At 61.9% G+C, this 14,678-nt stretch overlaps 1 protein-coding gene across 2 annotated transcripts in view; it reads right to left on the reverse strand.

The window, feature by feature from the left end:
* Positions 1 to 1,842: 1,842 nt before the first annotated feature.
* Positions 1,843 to 14,678, reverse strand: part of NKD2 (NKD inhibitor of WNT signaling pathway 2) — a 32,085-nt gene continuing 19,249 nt past the window's right edge. The window contains exons 4-10 of one of the 2 annotated variants that reach the window (XM_023625894.2): positions 8,431 to 8,491; positions 7,008 to 7,135; positions 6,501 to 6,596; positions 5,692 to 5,839; positions 4,982 to 5,066; positions 4,249 to 4,376; positions 1,843 to 3,377 (exon numbers count right to left, since the gene is read on the reverse strand). In XM_023625894.2, the coding sequence (XP_023481662.1) occupies positions 2,812 to 3,377; positions 4,249 to 4,376; positions 4,982 to 5,066; positions 5,692 to 5,839; positions 6,501 to 6,596; positions 7,008 to 7,135; positions 8,431 to 8,491 (1,212 nt within the window). In that variant the 3' untranslated portion in view covers positions 1,843 to 2,811. Of the gene's footprint in view, positions 3,378 to 4,248; positions 4,377 to 4,981; positions 5,067 to 5,691; positions 5,840 to 6,500; positions 6,597 to 7,007; positions 7,136 to 8,002; positions 8,492 to 14,678 lie in introns of both variants that reach the window. The other variant, XM_070246144.1, reaches the window with a different exon arrangement.

Below are 14,678 nucleotides of genomic sequence, written 5' to 3' on the forward strand. Positions count from 1 at the left end.
CAGCCGTCGGACTCCCTCAGCCGTCAAGCGGTCACACACCGTTAACCACCACAGCTTCTGCTGAGAATTACCCGGGACCCACTGGCTGCCGTGTAGAAATACAGGGGCTCTCTGGACATGAACCTTCTCTCTGACGCTTTGTGAGACTAAGTTATCCATGGATGCGCCTGGATTGCCACCCTGTCCCACCTTGGGGTGACCCTGGCGGATCCTGTGAGCCGTCAGAAAGCCTTATGTCTGGCCTCGTGGCAGTGAGGGCGCCGGGCTGATTCCCGCTCTCACAGTGGCGCGGGCTGGGGCATTTGTTGCCGGGTTTCGCTTGGTCGTCTGGCTGGCAGACACCCTTTGCAACGTCAGGGAGCTCTCCTCCGTCCTCAGCCTGCTGGGCCCCTCCTCTGTGTCAGCCAGGGACACAGCCTGAACAAGGCTCCCGCTGGACGGGTGCTGGGGGCTGTCCCTTCCGCTCGGCGCAGCAAGGCGCATCATGGGAGGAGCCTGGAGGTCTGGAACTCCATGTAGGAATGGGTCTCTCCAGGGCTCCGGAGCCGGGTGTTTTCCTAAAAACCTGGCTCTTCCCACAGTCTCGGGCCCAAAGCCCCGCCCAGCACCCATTCCCTTCAGGGCATTCCCGGCTGCGGTCACACCCACCCCTGCCCGTGGCTCCCAACCCAGCCCAGAGCTGTGCCCAGCACACTCACCTGCCCCCCGCCCCAGCACCGCCTGCCTCCCGGCTCTGAGGGGCCTGTGTCCCAGGGATCTCGGCCCCGGTGCTGGTCCCAGCCGGGAGGTGTGGGTGAGGCCCCCAGGCCCGAGTGCACTCAGTGGCAGGAGGCCCACGGCCGCAGCCCGCCTCCCCCGACCCATGGCCCCGCCACCCACAGATCAGGGAAAGGTCACCCGGGGCCGCCTCCCACCTCCATGGGCGCCTGGGCGGGTCAGTGGGGGAGGGGCACTGACGCGGCTGCGTTCATGCACTGGGATTCATGCGTTCACTAGCTCACCCACTCACACACGTGCACACTCACACGCTCATTCACTCACTCACCACTCATTCAGTCACTCACTCACTCCTCACTCACTCCTCACCCACTCACTCTCACACTTGCTCACACACGTGCTCACTCACATGCTCATTCCTCACTCCCTCATTCCTCACTCACTCACTCGGTCACTCACTCCCCACTCACTCCTCACTCCTCACTCCTTCACACACTTGCTCACATGCTCACTCACATGCTCATTCACTCACTCTTAAAACAGCATCAACAGGAACGTGATGTCTAAAGGGGAAGAGAAGACAGTGGTGGAAGATGCATCAGCCTCTCCAGATCCTTGTTTGCAAAGAGCCAGTGTCTCCGTATGAACCTTGGTCCACACAGCCCAGACAGGAGTGTGAAGTGTGCCCTTGCCATGAGCCCAATATTGGACTGAGGTTTTCTTTTTTTTTCTGAGGAAGATTGGCCCTGGGCTAACATCTGTGCCATCTTGCTCTATTTTTTGTATGTGGGACGCTGCCACAGCACGGCTTGAAGAGCAGTGTGTAGGTCCATGCCTGGGTTCAGAACCAGTGAACCCCGGACCACCAAAGCAGAGCACATGAACTTAACTGCTGCGCCACCTGGTCGGCCCCATGGCTGAGGTTTTTTTGAGCAGTAAAATGGGAAAAGAAACTTGCCCATAAATATGGGGTTGTGTGTGCCCGTGTATATGTTGATTTTCCTTCCACAAATGTACAAACAGTGTGGCCCACCCAGCAGGGCTGCCTGCCCGCTGCACCGAGGCTACAGGCTGGTGCAGGTGGACTGACCACATCTATTTAAAAAGCTCGTTTTAAAACAGGTATAACATGTTATAAAATGCAGGTTTTTATTATGACTCAGGGGAAAAAGCTCAAGCACGAGTTGACCACCAATTTGCTTTATCCTTAAAGACAGAGCCAAGAAGGCAGAGCAACGTCTCTGGCACAGACACACAGGTTGCCAGCACGCCCACTGGCTCCTCTCGGACGGAGCAGCAGCCTCCTGCCTCAGTGGGACCACTGCCAGCCGAGGTTCCTGGACTCAGCGACACCATCATTACCCACACATCCTGGCACCTCCTGCCGACCTGGGACCCTCTCCTAACCCCCAGGAGGGGATCACGCTTCCCCAGAGCTGAGTGTCATGGAAGCTGCGCCACGAGTATTGCGATGCCTGGGTGAGTCCTCTGAGGACGAGAACCTGGCCTCCTGCCCAGCTGTCTGCGTGGTTTAGGCAGAGTCCACCACCTCCCCTGGCCCTGCTGTTGCGTCTGTGTCCACTTAAGATGCTGGTGGCACGTGAGACCAGAGCTGCCCGCAGCCGTGCCAGCCCGCCTGCCTCTGCTCTCTATGCTCTCCCAGGAACTGTCCCGTCTGTCCCGTGTGGCCGTGTCCCGGAGTGGAACTCACCACCACACACACAGCGCTGAGGGGCAGCTCCCCAGACCCACGCCTTTGGCTTTATAAAGAAGACATTACACGAGGCTGCCATGCTGCACCTCCCAGCCCCGTGCGCCCAGAGCACGTGGCGCCCTGAGAAACAGACTCGAAGGCCGTCCAGCAGAGTCCCTTCAATGCTGCGGGGCCTCGTTTTGGAATCACAGACGAAAGATACAAGTGCGTTTTTCTAGGCTTATGTACGATCTTTATGGATTACACAAAATAGCTTTGTAAACCGGGAAACGTCAGTGGCATCAAATGAGTTGATCTCGACGCAGCGTCCGCGGCAGCAGGAGAGGAGCCGAGGCAGGGCCTGCTCTGCCGTGTCCTCGTGGCGTGGGGCTGGGGCCGCGCTAGGACGGGGCGTGGTGGTGGTAGTGGTGGTGGTGGTGGTGCTCGTGGTGGTGGTGGTGTTCGTGGCGCTGGACCACGGGCACCGCGTAGCCCTCGCCCACCAGCACGGGCGGCAGGTCCCTCACCACCTCGTGCTCCACTGCCGCGGGCTGGCCCAGCGTCGCCTTGAGTGGCGAGTGGCCGTCCCTGCCCTTCTGCCGGTACCGCTTGTGGCCGTAGGACTGTGGCTGGGGCTGCGGGAGGTGGTGGCCGTCCTGGGGGGCCTGCGGCAGGGCGGCCGGTGGGTGGTAGCTGAAGGATCTCCCGGACTTGCCCCCGCTGGGCCCCCCGGGCGGCCTCCCCGAGCCCTTGGGAGACTTGAGGAGCTGCTTCTCCTGCCCCTTCAGCCGGGGTTGCCCATCCAGGGCCCGGGCAGCGGGCTCCGTGGCCAGCAGGGTATGGTCAGCCAGCACCTGGGACCTGCGGTGGTGCATGGTGTGGGCGTCCGACTCCTGCGAGCGGGACCTACTCTGGGGGCACATGGCCTTGCCCTGGTGCTCCTGCTTGGCCTGTGCTGGTGGCGACCCTGCAGACACGGGCACCCAATGAGACCCTCTGCGGGCCCTGCAGACACGGGCACCCCGTGAGACCCTCTGTGAGGACCCTGCAGACACGGGCACCCCGTGAGACCCTCTGCGACAACCCTGCAGACATGGGCACCCCGTGAGACCCTCTGTGAGGACCCTGCAGACACGGGCACCCAATGAGACCCTCTGCGGGCCCTGCAGACACGGGCACCCCGTGAGACCCTCTGTGAGGACCCTGCAGACACGGGCACCCAATGAGACCCTCTGCGGGCCCTGCAGACACGGGCACCCCGTGAGACCCTCTGTGAGGACCCTGCAGACACGGGCACCCAATGAGACCCTCTGCGGGACCCTGCAGACACAGACACCCCGTGAGACCCTCTGCGACAACCCTGCAGACATGGGCACCCCGGGAGGCCCTCTGCGGGACCCTGCAGACATGGGCACCCCGTGAGACCCTCTGTGAGGACCCTGCAGACACGGGCACCCCGTGAGACCCTCTGCGACAACCCTGCAGACATGGGCACCCTGTGAGGCCCTCTGGGGGACCCTGCAGACACGGGCACCCGTGAGGCCCTCTGCGGGGACCCTGCAGACACAGACACCCCGTGAGACCCTCTGCGACAACCCTGCAGACATGGGCACCCCGTGAGGCCCTCTGCGGGGACCCTGCAGACACGGGCACCCCGTGAGGCTCTCCGTGGGGCCTGGGACATCTCACCTTGGACCAGGTACACCCACACACCTGGCCGGGGCACCCCGTTGGACGCATGGTGCACTGTGGTTGGCTGGAGGGACCTGGGACCCTTAGGTTGGGCTCGTGCTCCTGAGTGTGGTGTCCACGCCTGGGGCACGGTCTCCAGTACCTACCGGGCCCAAATCTGGATGTGTAGTTCTCAATGCCGGCCAGGTCCAGGTAGTGGTTTCTCCGCTCCGTGTTCTCGTCCACGCAGTAGGACCCGCGCACAGGGCAGGGGTGGGGGTCGGCGCTGGGCCTCCTGGGGACAAGGCACTGACATTGTGCCACTGCGAGGCTGGAGCAGGCGGCAGAGATGTGGGGGGCACCTGCACACGCGGTATGGGGGTCCCCTGGGCTCTGATCAGCCTCCACTGCCCAAGGGACAGCGAGACAAAGGGTGGGTGTCCCTGGGGGGCCCCAAGGGACCCCGGTATCACTGTCGCGAACGCCTCAGGGAACCCACAGGAGCCCCACTCTCCTCTGGGCCACCCGTGAGGGCCTCAAGGCAGAGAGCAGGTCACCGTTCTGGGACCTCCATGGCCGCTGTGCCATCACCACAGCCAGCAGGTGGAACCAGGGGCGCCAGGGTGTGCCCGACCGAGGGTCTGGAGGCCACCGGGCTGCCCTTCAGCCTCACCTGCCTCTCAGACAGACGCAGGCATGTGCACTCCAGCCGGAGCGCCAGGTGCAGGGCCCCAAGATGCCACCTCCCCCACAGCAGGCAGTGCTGGGCTCCTCAGCGCCCAGGGCCGTCCTGGCCATCTGCCCTGAGGGGACAGCCCCCAGATCTGCAGGAAGCAGGGGCAGCAGCTGCTCCCACCTGAGGAGGCCCGCCTGGGGCGGACCCAGACCCCAGCCCCTCACCTGATGTGGGCGGACAGCCTCTTGTCAGCCACCCTTGAGTCCTCGGTCAGCTCGCCCTCCATCCCGCAGCGAGCGGGCTCCCGGTCTGGAAGAGGTGGTGGGGCACTCACTCCCTCATCCTCTGGCTGGTTCACTCAGTCGTCCAGTCGTCCGTTCACTCTCGAATGCATTCACTCATTCATCCATTTGGTCAGTCACTATTCATGCATTCATTCATCATTCATTCACTCAGTTACTACTAATGTACTCATTCATCCTCCACTCCCATGCATTCGCCCACTCAAGCATTCATGCCCTCGTTCATTCAGTCAGTCACTATTCATACACTCATTCATCAGTCAGTCACTATTCATGCATTCATTCATCATTCATTCACTCAGTTACTACCAATGTAGTCATTCATTTGTCCGCTCCCATGCATTCGCTCACTGGAGCATTCACGCATTCATTCATTCCTTCATTCACTGGAGAAGCAGTTTTGAGCCCCTGCCAGGTGCCAGGCCCTGCTCTGCATCTTCCGGAACCATGGGTGGGGATTCGTGCCCTGGGGGACAGGGGACACTGAACAGTAGACAGGAGTGACCAGGAACCCCTGGCTCTGCGGTGGGAGGCAAGAGCTGGGGGACGTTGTGGCGGGGGGCTGCCGTCTAAAGCAGGTCCTCAGGGCCTCTGAGCAGGGGACCTGCTGCTGTGGGGACTCCGGCCCTCACCCTGGCCAGCGGGGGGCCCCTCCTTCCTCTTGCCAGATGGCTCGGGGCTGACGGTCAGCTTCACACGGAGCGTCTTGCTGCTGCCCGATGAGTGGTTGACCGAGGCGTCCACAACCTCGTAGATGGTGTGCATCAGGCTGGACATGTCCTGCGGACAGCAGCAATGTCAGGGATGCAGGCGGTGCACGCTGCCAGGACACCACCGCCCGACGCCTCCTCCGGGCTGCCAGCCTGTCCAACTCACTCAGCGGCCCAGGCGCCCTGGCTCAGACACGACCGACTGTCTGGGCCGCCTGCTCTGACCCCATCCACCCCGTGCAGGCACCAAGCTGTCTGAGTAAGCGGCCCTGCTGTTGTAGCAATTGCATCTCTCTGATCTTTTAAATTTCAAACTGAATCCATGTTCAAAGGACTTAGCAATCAGGAAAACTACCCAAGTTTTGCTTTTTAACCCAAACACGCTTATTTTAGTCGCCCTACGTGCTGCTTCCTTTCAAGGGGCGTTTTGCCCGTCGTGGACACACAGGCCGGCAGAGGTGGGTGGGGCTCAGCGCCTCACGGGTGCTGCTGGCCCCGGCTGGAGTTCCCGCTGCACCAGAAAAGGTGCCGATGGCGCTGGGCCCCAGGGAGGAGACGTGGCCTCCAGCAGCTCCATGGTCACCGGGTCCCCTGCCCGCCTGCCTCCCTCACCCTGGAGCGGGGCCCAGCCCATCTCCCCATCACGAGACCAGGGGCCTGGTCGTCTGTCTGTCTGTCTGCTGCCAGCGCCCTTCCCCGGGGACCAGGCGATGCGGGCACAGGCAGATCACCTCCCTGGTGGCCTTTCCGCTGTTGTCAAAGCCGTAGAGCGTGAATGTCCACTCCTGGCGGTTGTCCTCCTCCACCGAGACGTCGCACTGGAGCGCCTGCAGGGCACGCAGGGCAGAGCGCGGGCTTGTCCTCCCCCTGCGCCGGGACCCTGAGCCTCCGCCTGCCCCCTCCCGCTGCTCCGTCACACTCCTGCCCTGTGCGGCCGGGGAGACAGGACGGTTTGTAAAGTCGCCTCCCATACCATTCCTGTGGTGGGGCACGCCACGCCTGGGAAAGTCCCGCAAGTTATTTGGTGCCACATCGGCCAGTTTTGGCGGAATTCACGGCAACACCCTCTGCCCACAGGAGCACGGGATGCTGGGAGCACGTTCAACCCTTCCAACCAGCTGAACCTCAGGTGAACCGTCCAGGCTGCCAGGTCCACAGATGCCCACTTTAGGGCCGATACGCACCACACGGGCCCCGGGACCTGCCTGCAGGAGAGCCAGGCTGGGGCAAAGACCTACGTCGATGTCCAGGCGCTTCCTGCCCAGTCCTCGCGGGGCCTCGCGGTGTGCTGCTCTCTCTCCATCGTCCGCGCTGAAGAGCTGTCCTGGGCCCTCGAGGCCCTCGGCCTTCTCAGGTGGAAGCACCACTGGGGGGACGAGAGGTGGAGAAGGGGCTCATTTCCCCCTGGTTCAGCCCAAGCAGGTGATGCTGGGCAGTGGGGACGCTGGAAGGTGTGGCCCCGGGAGCCGTCCAAGCCCTGACCCTCTCCAGACGGGCCTGAGTGGAGAGCCTGTCCTTCCAGAACAAGGGCATCAAGGGACCCGTGCCGGGGTCGGCCGTCGCCCGGGTCGGCCACGGCCTGGTGCTCCCTCAGCCCTCGCCCGGGTCGGCCACGGCTGGGTGCGCCCTCCTGCCTGTGCCCCAACCGCCCAGCAGTGGCTTTGGAGTACAGGGTGGGGAGGAGGCTGCCCCACAGGCCCCTGAGGGCTGGTCCCTCCTGTGGGCTCCAGGGGGTCACTGCATTGTCTGGCTTCCCCTCCCCGTCGACACGTCCAGTTTCCCAACAGCCCTCAATGCCAGGATCCACAGAAGCCGCCTGCACTGAGCCTGTCAGCTGAGTGGCCTCCGGGCGTGATGGACGGTGAGCATCTCCGCTCTGGCTCATGTTCTCCAGGAAGGGGACCAGGCGTCTCCCGTTCAGACCTGCCGAGAGGTGCTTGGACAGGTGCGAGCTGGGAAGATGGCTAAGGGCCCGAGTTCCCAGCGAGGAAGCTCTCAGAGCCCCTCTGACAGTAGCCCTGCTGGTTTGCCCCCTGCACCCCGTGTGACGCCTGCCCTGCATGATGCTGAGGACACTCACCCTGGGCCCTGCCCGCGGGCAAGCTTGGGGATAACCTGCCGTGGATCTGCTCTTGGCAGTGACTCAAGCCGTCAACACTCACAGCTGACCGTTTCCGACAGCCTGATGATGCTGACGCAGGACATCAGACCCAGAGCCGACCCGTGGACTCACCCGATCCCTCTCTTGGGAGTTGGGCCATGCCGCCTGCATGTCCAGGCTCACGGGAACTCTGAAGGTGGACAAGCTCCTGTGACTCGAGCTTTGGCTTCTCTGATGCCCAGACCCAAGACCCAAGACCCAAGGCGCCTGCTTTGGGTAAGGAGGCCGAGTGAAAGGCGTTCCCAAGTCCATTTCAGGAACAAATTGCTTATAAAAGTAGGGGATGGATGCAGCTCACAGCTCGCCTGCGCCTGAGAGCGGCCATCACTGGGGACCTGTAGCCACCAGGGTTGGGCCGGGTCTGGTGGGCCAAGCTGAGGAGATGGCGTGTGGGTGGTCCTCGTCTTCAGGGGCTCAGCTCGTCCGGGCGGGCCTGAGGGCAGGTCCCGGGCAGGTGCCTCGGGTGCGAGGGAGTCCATGAGGTTTGGGGAAGGACTTACCCTCTAGGGGACACTGGTCCTCCCGAGAAAGTCCCTCCTTGGGGTCCCCACTGGGCAGCTCCTGCAGGGAGGAGAGTGGAGCTGCGTGACCACGCAGCTGAGCGGGGCACATCGTGGACACCCCACGAACTCCAGGTGCCAGAGCCGACTCCAGCTTCCCGGGAGGCCACATGCTCAGTCCACGGCCTCTCCGTGCCCCACTTAGCCTCAGATCTTGAGACAGCAAAGCACACGCACATCCCACCGTGTTGTTGTTTCCACCAGACCCGTCCCCAGGACGAGGCTCGGCGGCTGCCACTGCACCGGCTGCCTCACGCTGAGACCCACATGCCCGTGGAGGGCCTGGCCTCTGTCTGACAGCGCGGCCCGATGAGAACAGAACTCACGTGTGACCTTTGCTGAGAGAGGCAGGCACGGGACAGACATCAGGCTGCAGACGGGGGACCCACCTGCCCTCTGCTGCCCAGCCCCGCTCGAGGCACTTCCCGCCAGAGCCGGACACAAGAAAGGAAGTGATGCTCCTCAGCTGCCCGAGAACCTGGGCAGTCGGACCTGGGCGGCAGACAGGGAGGCGCCTCCCCCAGGGCGCCTGGCACCCCAGACGCTCAGCAGTCCTTGGTCAGGGTCCTCACAGGGGATGGTAGAAGGTTCCAGACAGACCCGCTGCCCCCCGAGGGTACAGGCAGTGGGGAGGGGACGGGACCCCCGCTCTTACCCACAAACAGGCCTAAAGTTGCCCCCACAGTGGTGAGTACTGTTGGGTGGAACCAATGCGTCCCGCCAGCTCTCCTCTTGTGCAGATGCACAACTCGAAGAGGTCAAGTGTACAGCAGGCCGTCCCAGGGAGCCTGGGTGGGCACGGACCCCTCAGGCCCAGGTGGCCAGAGAGAGATCAAGCCACACTCGGCCGTGGGAGCCGCCTCGTCCCTCCCCCTTTCTGTTTCATCAAAGCCTCTGAACCCCCTGGGGTGGCCTGGTGGCATCCTCACGCTGGCCGGTGACCACAGGAGCCTCTGTCGCCCCGAGGCACCCCTGGTCACGGGAGGAAACTGGGGGACGTGCGTCAGCTCTGCCTCCACAGCCCCAGCCACGCGGCCCCCACCTTTCACGCGCCCTCAGGTTTCCTGTCCCAGGGACCTGGGTCCACCAGCTGCTGGACACTGCGGCTTTGTGCCAGCACCCTCCCCCCAGGGCTGTGTCCATCGGCCAGAGGAAAAGGGACACAGATCTTCCTCAAAGTGAGGACGCCCAACATGGTCAGAGAGCACAGCATCGTCAGCTTGCGCTTTCCGAGAGGCTCCACAGCAAACAAAACAAAAACCACGAGAAACCAGAACGCTTTCACCCAAGTGCACAAACTGATTAGTCAGCAGAGGTGTTGACGAGGAACATGGACGCCCTCAAACGCCCAGGTGCAGGTAAACGAGGAGGTGAGCGCAGACCCACCAGCCCGGCACTTGCTGGCCCAGGTTTGGGGAGGAGCCGGACTGCCCCTCCGCAGGGAGGAGGGGACCCAATGGGCCTCGGGTCTCCCCAGGACCACCGGGGTGCGGCAGGGGAGGACACGAGGGAGGGAGCGTGGACAGCAGACAGCAGACAGCAGATGTCCACTGGCTGCAGGCACCACCTCGGGCCCACTGAAGCAACCTGGCAGTGGGACAGTGCCTGGGAAGGACGATCGGGCCAGCGTCCCTGGGCCGGGCCGGGCTCTCGGCGGCAGAGGGAGGACCTGGCACCTTCCCGCCTCCTGGCCCCGCGGCCGTCATGCCCTCAGGATGACACTGCCTCCAGTCTGTCTTCAGGATGCCAGCTGGGAAATATGCTTGGACTCGTTTTAATAAGAAACAAAACACCCAGTTCTGAAAAGGTGCCACTTCCCTCCTCATGTAAAGCCCTGACACGCAAAGGGCTTGGCTTCGCGCCGTGCTGCGGGTAGGCTCGGTGTCCCAGAGCCCCAAGCCAGCCTGAAGAACTTCTCTCACCAGTGCGACAGGGCTGAGCTCCGACCCAGGTGACATTAAGATAAAACCAACACTTCTAAAAACCTGACTTTCAGTGAAATTTTTCTGCAGAATTAAAACTAGCTGTGAAGCTGAGGTCCAGGCATTCGTGGGGGGCAGGAGGGCGCCGGGACTCTGGGACGTGGCCTCAGGGGGCAGGGCCAGGGCAGAGGGCTGCGGGTCAGCGGCATCCGAGACCACAAGCAGAGGGTGCCAGGGTCAGCTGCAGCTGCAAGCTTTAAGGCCATCAAGTGTGCGGGGCTGGAGCCCGGGGCGGGGGGGCCGTGGCTCCCAGTATCAGTACCCCGAATACTGGGACCTCGGGGGCTCCAGCTCAGAACTTCTCCCCTGGGACTCAGGGTGGGGTGGGGTGGGGTGGACAGGGAGCCTGCCTGGTGAAGAGCCCCTCCAGGGCTCTGACCATCCCCTCCTCCACCACATCCCCCGAAAGGTACCCGGCCAGGCTCCGTGTTTGGCTAACGGTCAGAATGCTTAGATCCTGCATGATTCTAGATGCTTCCACCCCGGCCCGAGCACTCGACGCCCATCTAGTTACAGTCAGAGAAGTAAAAGGAATGCAGTAACTATCCTGGGTCGAAGGGTGTGAGAGCAAGCTGTGCACGGCGAGTCTCGCTGAGAGAGCTAGGGTCGCTCAGTGACACGCCAGGAAGCCTCCAAGACCCGCTTCCAGGAAGGGCTGCGTCCCGGAGGAGCCCTGCTGCAGAGGCTTCTGTAGGACCACGGACACCAGCAGACGGACAAGCGGGGACCAGCAGTTTCACGTCACTTCAACTCGGCTGAAAATGTCAAAGGAAAACCAAAACCTACCCACGTACTCTCCATGTGAGGTCAAAATAGTTAAAAATTCAAAAATACATTCCCCTTCTTGTTTTCAAAATAATCTGAGCATTTTGGTGTACTGTGTTGGTTACAGACAGGAGTATAATAAATGCATTGGGATGGGGGAAGGTTCCAGAAGAAACCCAGCAACTCAAAGCAGACCAGTCTGCACAGATCCTGGGCTGGTCTCCTGGAGACGCTCCCAAAGCTCCACTAATGATGCGCTAACACGGTGATGGCACGGTAACCAGGATGGACACAGTGATCAGCGACGGATACAGTAGCCACTCACCACTTATTTCCCTAACGCGCCTGGAGGTTCCACTGGAAAGGAGGTTCATCCACGTACAGCCCAACATTAGAACACACAGTGTTCACCTAAGAGCCAGATCAACAACCACCCCGGGGATGCAGAGGACCAAATAAGGAGCAAGAGCTTTTGTGGGGAGGTAACAATTCTCGTCCTGTAACTGGCGATTTCAGTGAAGCCCGTCCTGGTTACACATAAATGCCCTTTCATCTGTGCTCCTTTGGTAAATGGAAGGGCCAAGAGCGCTAATTGCAACCTATAAAACCTACCTCAGGGCTTCTGGCCAGTGCAGCCCCTCCCCGCCGTGATCTGCGAGGCAGCCGAACCCCACATAACTGGGGCCCTCTAGTGAGACTGGGGTGCAAACGGACACCCATGTCCTGATGTCCCAAGCAGGGGCCCGCCTCCAGAGGCAGTGACCCCCGGGGTGGGGACCAGCCCACCATGCTGAGCGTGGCCCCCTCCCCTGCTCTGAGCCCCCCTTCTGGAGCACCCCTCACTCCCTTTGCCCCCCAAAGAAGCCCCAGCCTCCCGCATATAAGACCCTCCAAGCCAGCTCTCACTCTCCTCTGGCCCCAGTTCCTCACCTCCCTGCCTGGCCAAGCTCCCGTGGAGGGTCCTCGGCACCACCCTCCTTACTCCCTGTGGCTGACGGTGGCTCTGACCCCACTCTGTCCCTGCCGTGACCTGGGACGTCCTCATCAAGCCAGCAGGGGCCTCTTGGCCGCTCAGCCCACCCAGTGATGTTCAGGCCTGATCTGGGGCACCTGGCCCTGGGGGGCAGCCCTCTTCTCAGGCCCCAGCTCCACCTCCTGCTGCCCTGGCAGCATTGGCCATTCCTTCTCCGGCATCTGCTGGACCCTCCTGTGGCAGGGTGCTCTGGGGACTGGATCAGAGCCACGGCCCCCTACGCTTTACAAGCGCCCAGGTCATTCTTTCGCATGTCAATGCCCAGCGTGCACTAGGGTGCTTGTCCAGCTTCTGAACTCTCAGAATCCACCCGAGGTCCTGGCATGGACACGGGGTCTGTGGCCGGTGCTCAGTGGCCAACAAGCTTACCGGGGCTGCACCTTCCGACCTTCCCCAGAGCTTGTCAACACCCCCACCTCCTAAGATGCTGCCACCAGGCAAAGTGAAGTCCCTCGGGCCAGCAGTGCTCAGGGCAAATTCAGTCCTTGCTCTGTCCCGGGAAGGGCCGGTGGCTCCCGTTTTCAACACAGACAAATCCTGTGCAGTGTTTCCCTCAGAAGACCCGGGTTAGTCCGGCCTAGAGTCTTTCAAGGAGGGGAGCATGGAGTTGGGTGTATTTGGGCTTCAATAAGCAGGAGCCGTAAGGACAACAAGGCTCGGGGGACAGGCCGTTAATGTCCTGTGGCTGCAGAACAAATGGCCACAAACTGAATTGCTGCTTAAAACAACAGGAATTCATCCTCTCACAGTTCTGGGGCCAGAAGTCAGAAACTAAGGTGTCTGCAGGACCAGGCTCCCTCCGGAGGCTGGGGGGGGGCAGAAGCGGGGGACCTTCCTGCCTTCTCCTCTAGCGGGTGCCCCCATGTCCCTGGGCTTGTGGCCATGCCGCTCCAACCTCTGCTCTGTTGTGACGTGGGCTCCTCCTGCGTCGTCTCCTCCGTGTCACATCTCCCACTGCCTCCCTCCCACAGACACGTGCGAGGCAGCTGGGGCCACCTCCTAACCCCCATCCCAAGAGCCTTCACTTCACCACATCTGCAAAGACATGTTTTCCATGTAAGGCCACAGCCACAGGGTCGAGGGATGACGACAGGGACGTTCTTGGGGCCATGACTCAGCTCACCACCTTCTGGAAGCTGGGCCTGGTCTCGGGTTTGCTACAAACTGGTTGACAGTCCTGAATCAGCCACCTAATCGTTCCGGCCGCCATTTCCTTCTGGAGAAACAAGGAAGGGGTTCCCTGAGCGCCACCGCGTGCCAGCAGCATTCCACACACGCAGGCCGAGGCACCGAGGCACCCTGCGCACCAGGCCGAGGCACTGGGGGACCCCCACGCACGCAGGCCATGGCACTGGTGCCACCGGCGCATGCACGCACGCCAAGGGACTGGCCCCCAAACTAGGCGGAGCGCTGCCACACGCTGCCATACAGGTTAACACCACCGGCTGTGATTATGACCTGAGCTTGCTCTCTGGGGCTTCCTTCTTCTCAACAAGCCTGAGGGTAAAGGAGAGACGGGTTCCTGCCTCAGAGCTGGGGTTACATCTGGAAGTGTGAGGAACAGACTGTGCCAGGAGCGGCGACGTGTCTGCTTCCAAAAGTGGATTCTTCACAGACTCGAGAGGCCTCTCCAGCTTTCGTTTTGGGGAATCCCATCTTGCCCTGGGGGCAAATATTTACTCCCACCCGGAAATCCAGTTGAGGCCAGAGGAGCAAGAGCATAGTTTTCTCTCTGTGAAAGATCCAGGGACATTCTGTTGTGACAAGTATCCAGAGTGTCCCTCGTGGAGAGCTGGGCCGCTGGCTCTGGGCAGGCAGAGCACGTGTGCACACCTGCCTCGACCCCCTACGCGGGTGCGGAACTGCCCCTCGCGTCCGTTAAAGATACTGTGAGATGCTCCAAGCTCTAGGTTCTGGACGCACTGGCCCCATTGAATGTGAGGTCAAGGCTGCTTCCGAGGGCGGGGCCCGGTACACTTGCGTCCTGCGTCTGCTCCGAGGCGCAGTGGAGGTGGGGGCAGGAGGGGCTCCGAGGTGGGGGGAACAGGAGGTGGGGGAGACAGAGATGGGGAGGGCAGGGCTGACAGGAGGGGAGAACGGAGCAGGCCTGTTGGTGGCATTTTCCAGAACTAACTGCTCTTGACAGAACAGTCACTAGACGCCCCCAGGTCCCTCAGGAGAGGGTGGCCCTAAATGCCGGGTGGACATTTGGGGTCTCGAGTCCCGTGGGGCCCACACTTGCTGTCACGAAGGTCACCTAGAAGGTGCTGTTCTCTGAGTATTCCCACCAAGTCAGAACCAAGATGGCTCTTCTCTGCCCAGGTTCCTTCACCCCCGGCAAACGGTGCTTCTGGACTCACAGAGACCTCCTCCCTCCCACCTGCTCCCCAGCGGAATTCCCCCTTGGC

Source organism: Equus caballus, chromosome 21 (genome assembly GCF_041296265.1).
Source record: "Equus caballus isolate H_3958 breed thoroughbred chromosome 21, TB-T2T, whole genome shotgun sequence".
Taxonomy (NCBI): domain Eukaryota; kingdom Metazoa; phylum Chordata; class Mammalia; order Perissodactyla; family Equidae; genus Equus; species Equus caballus.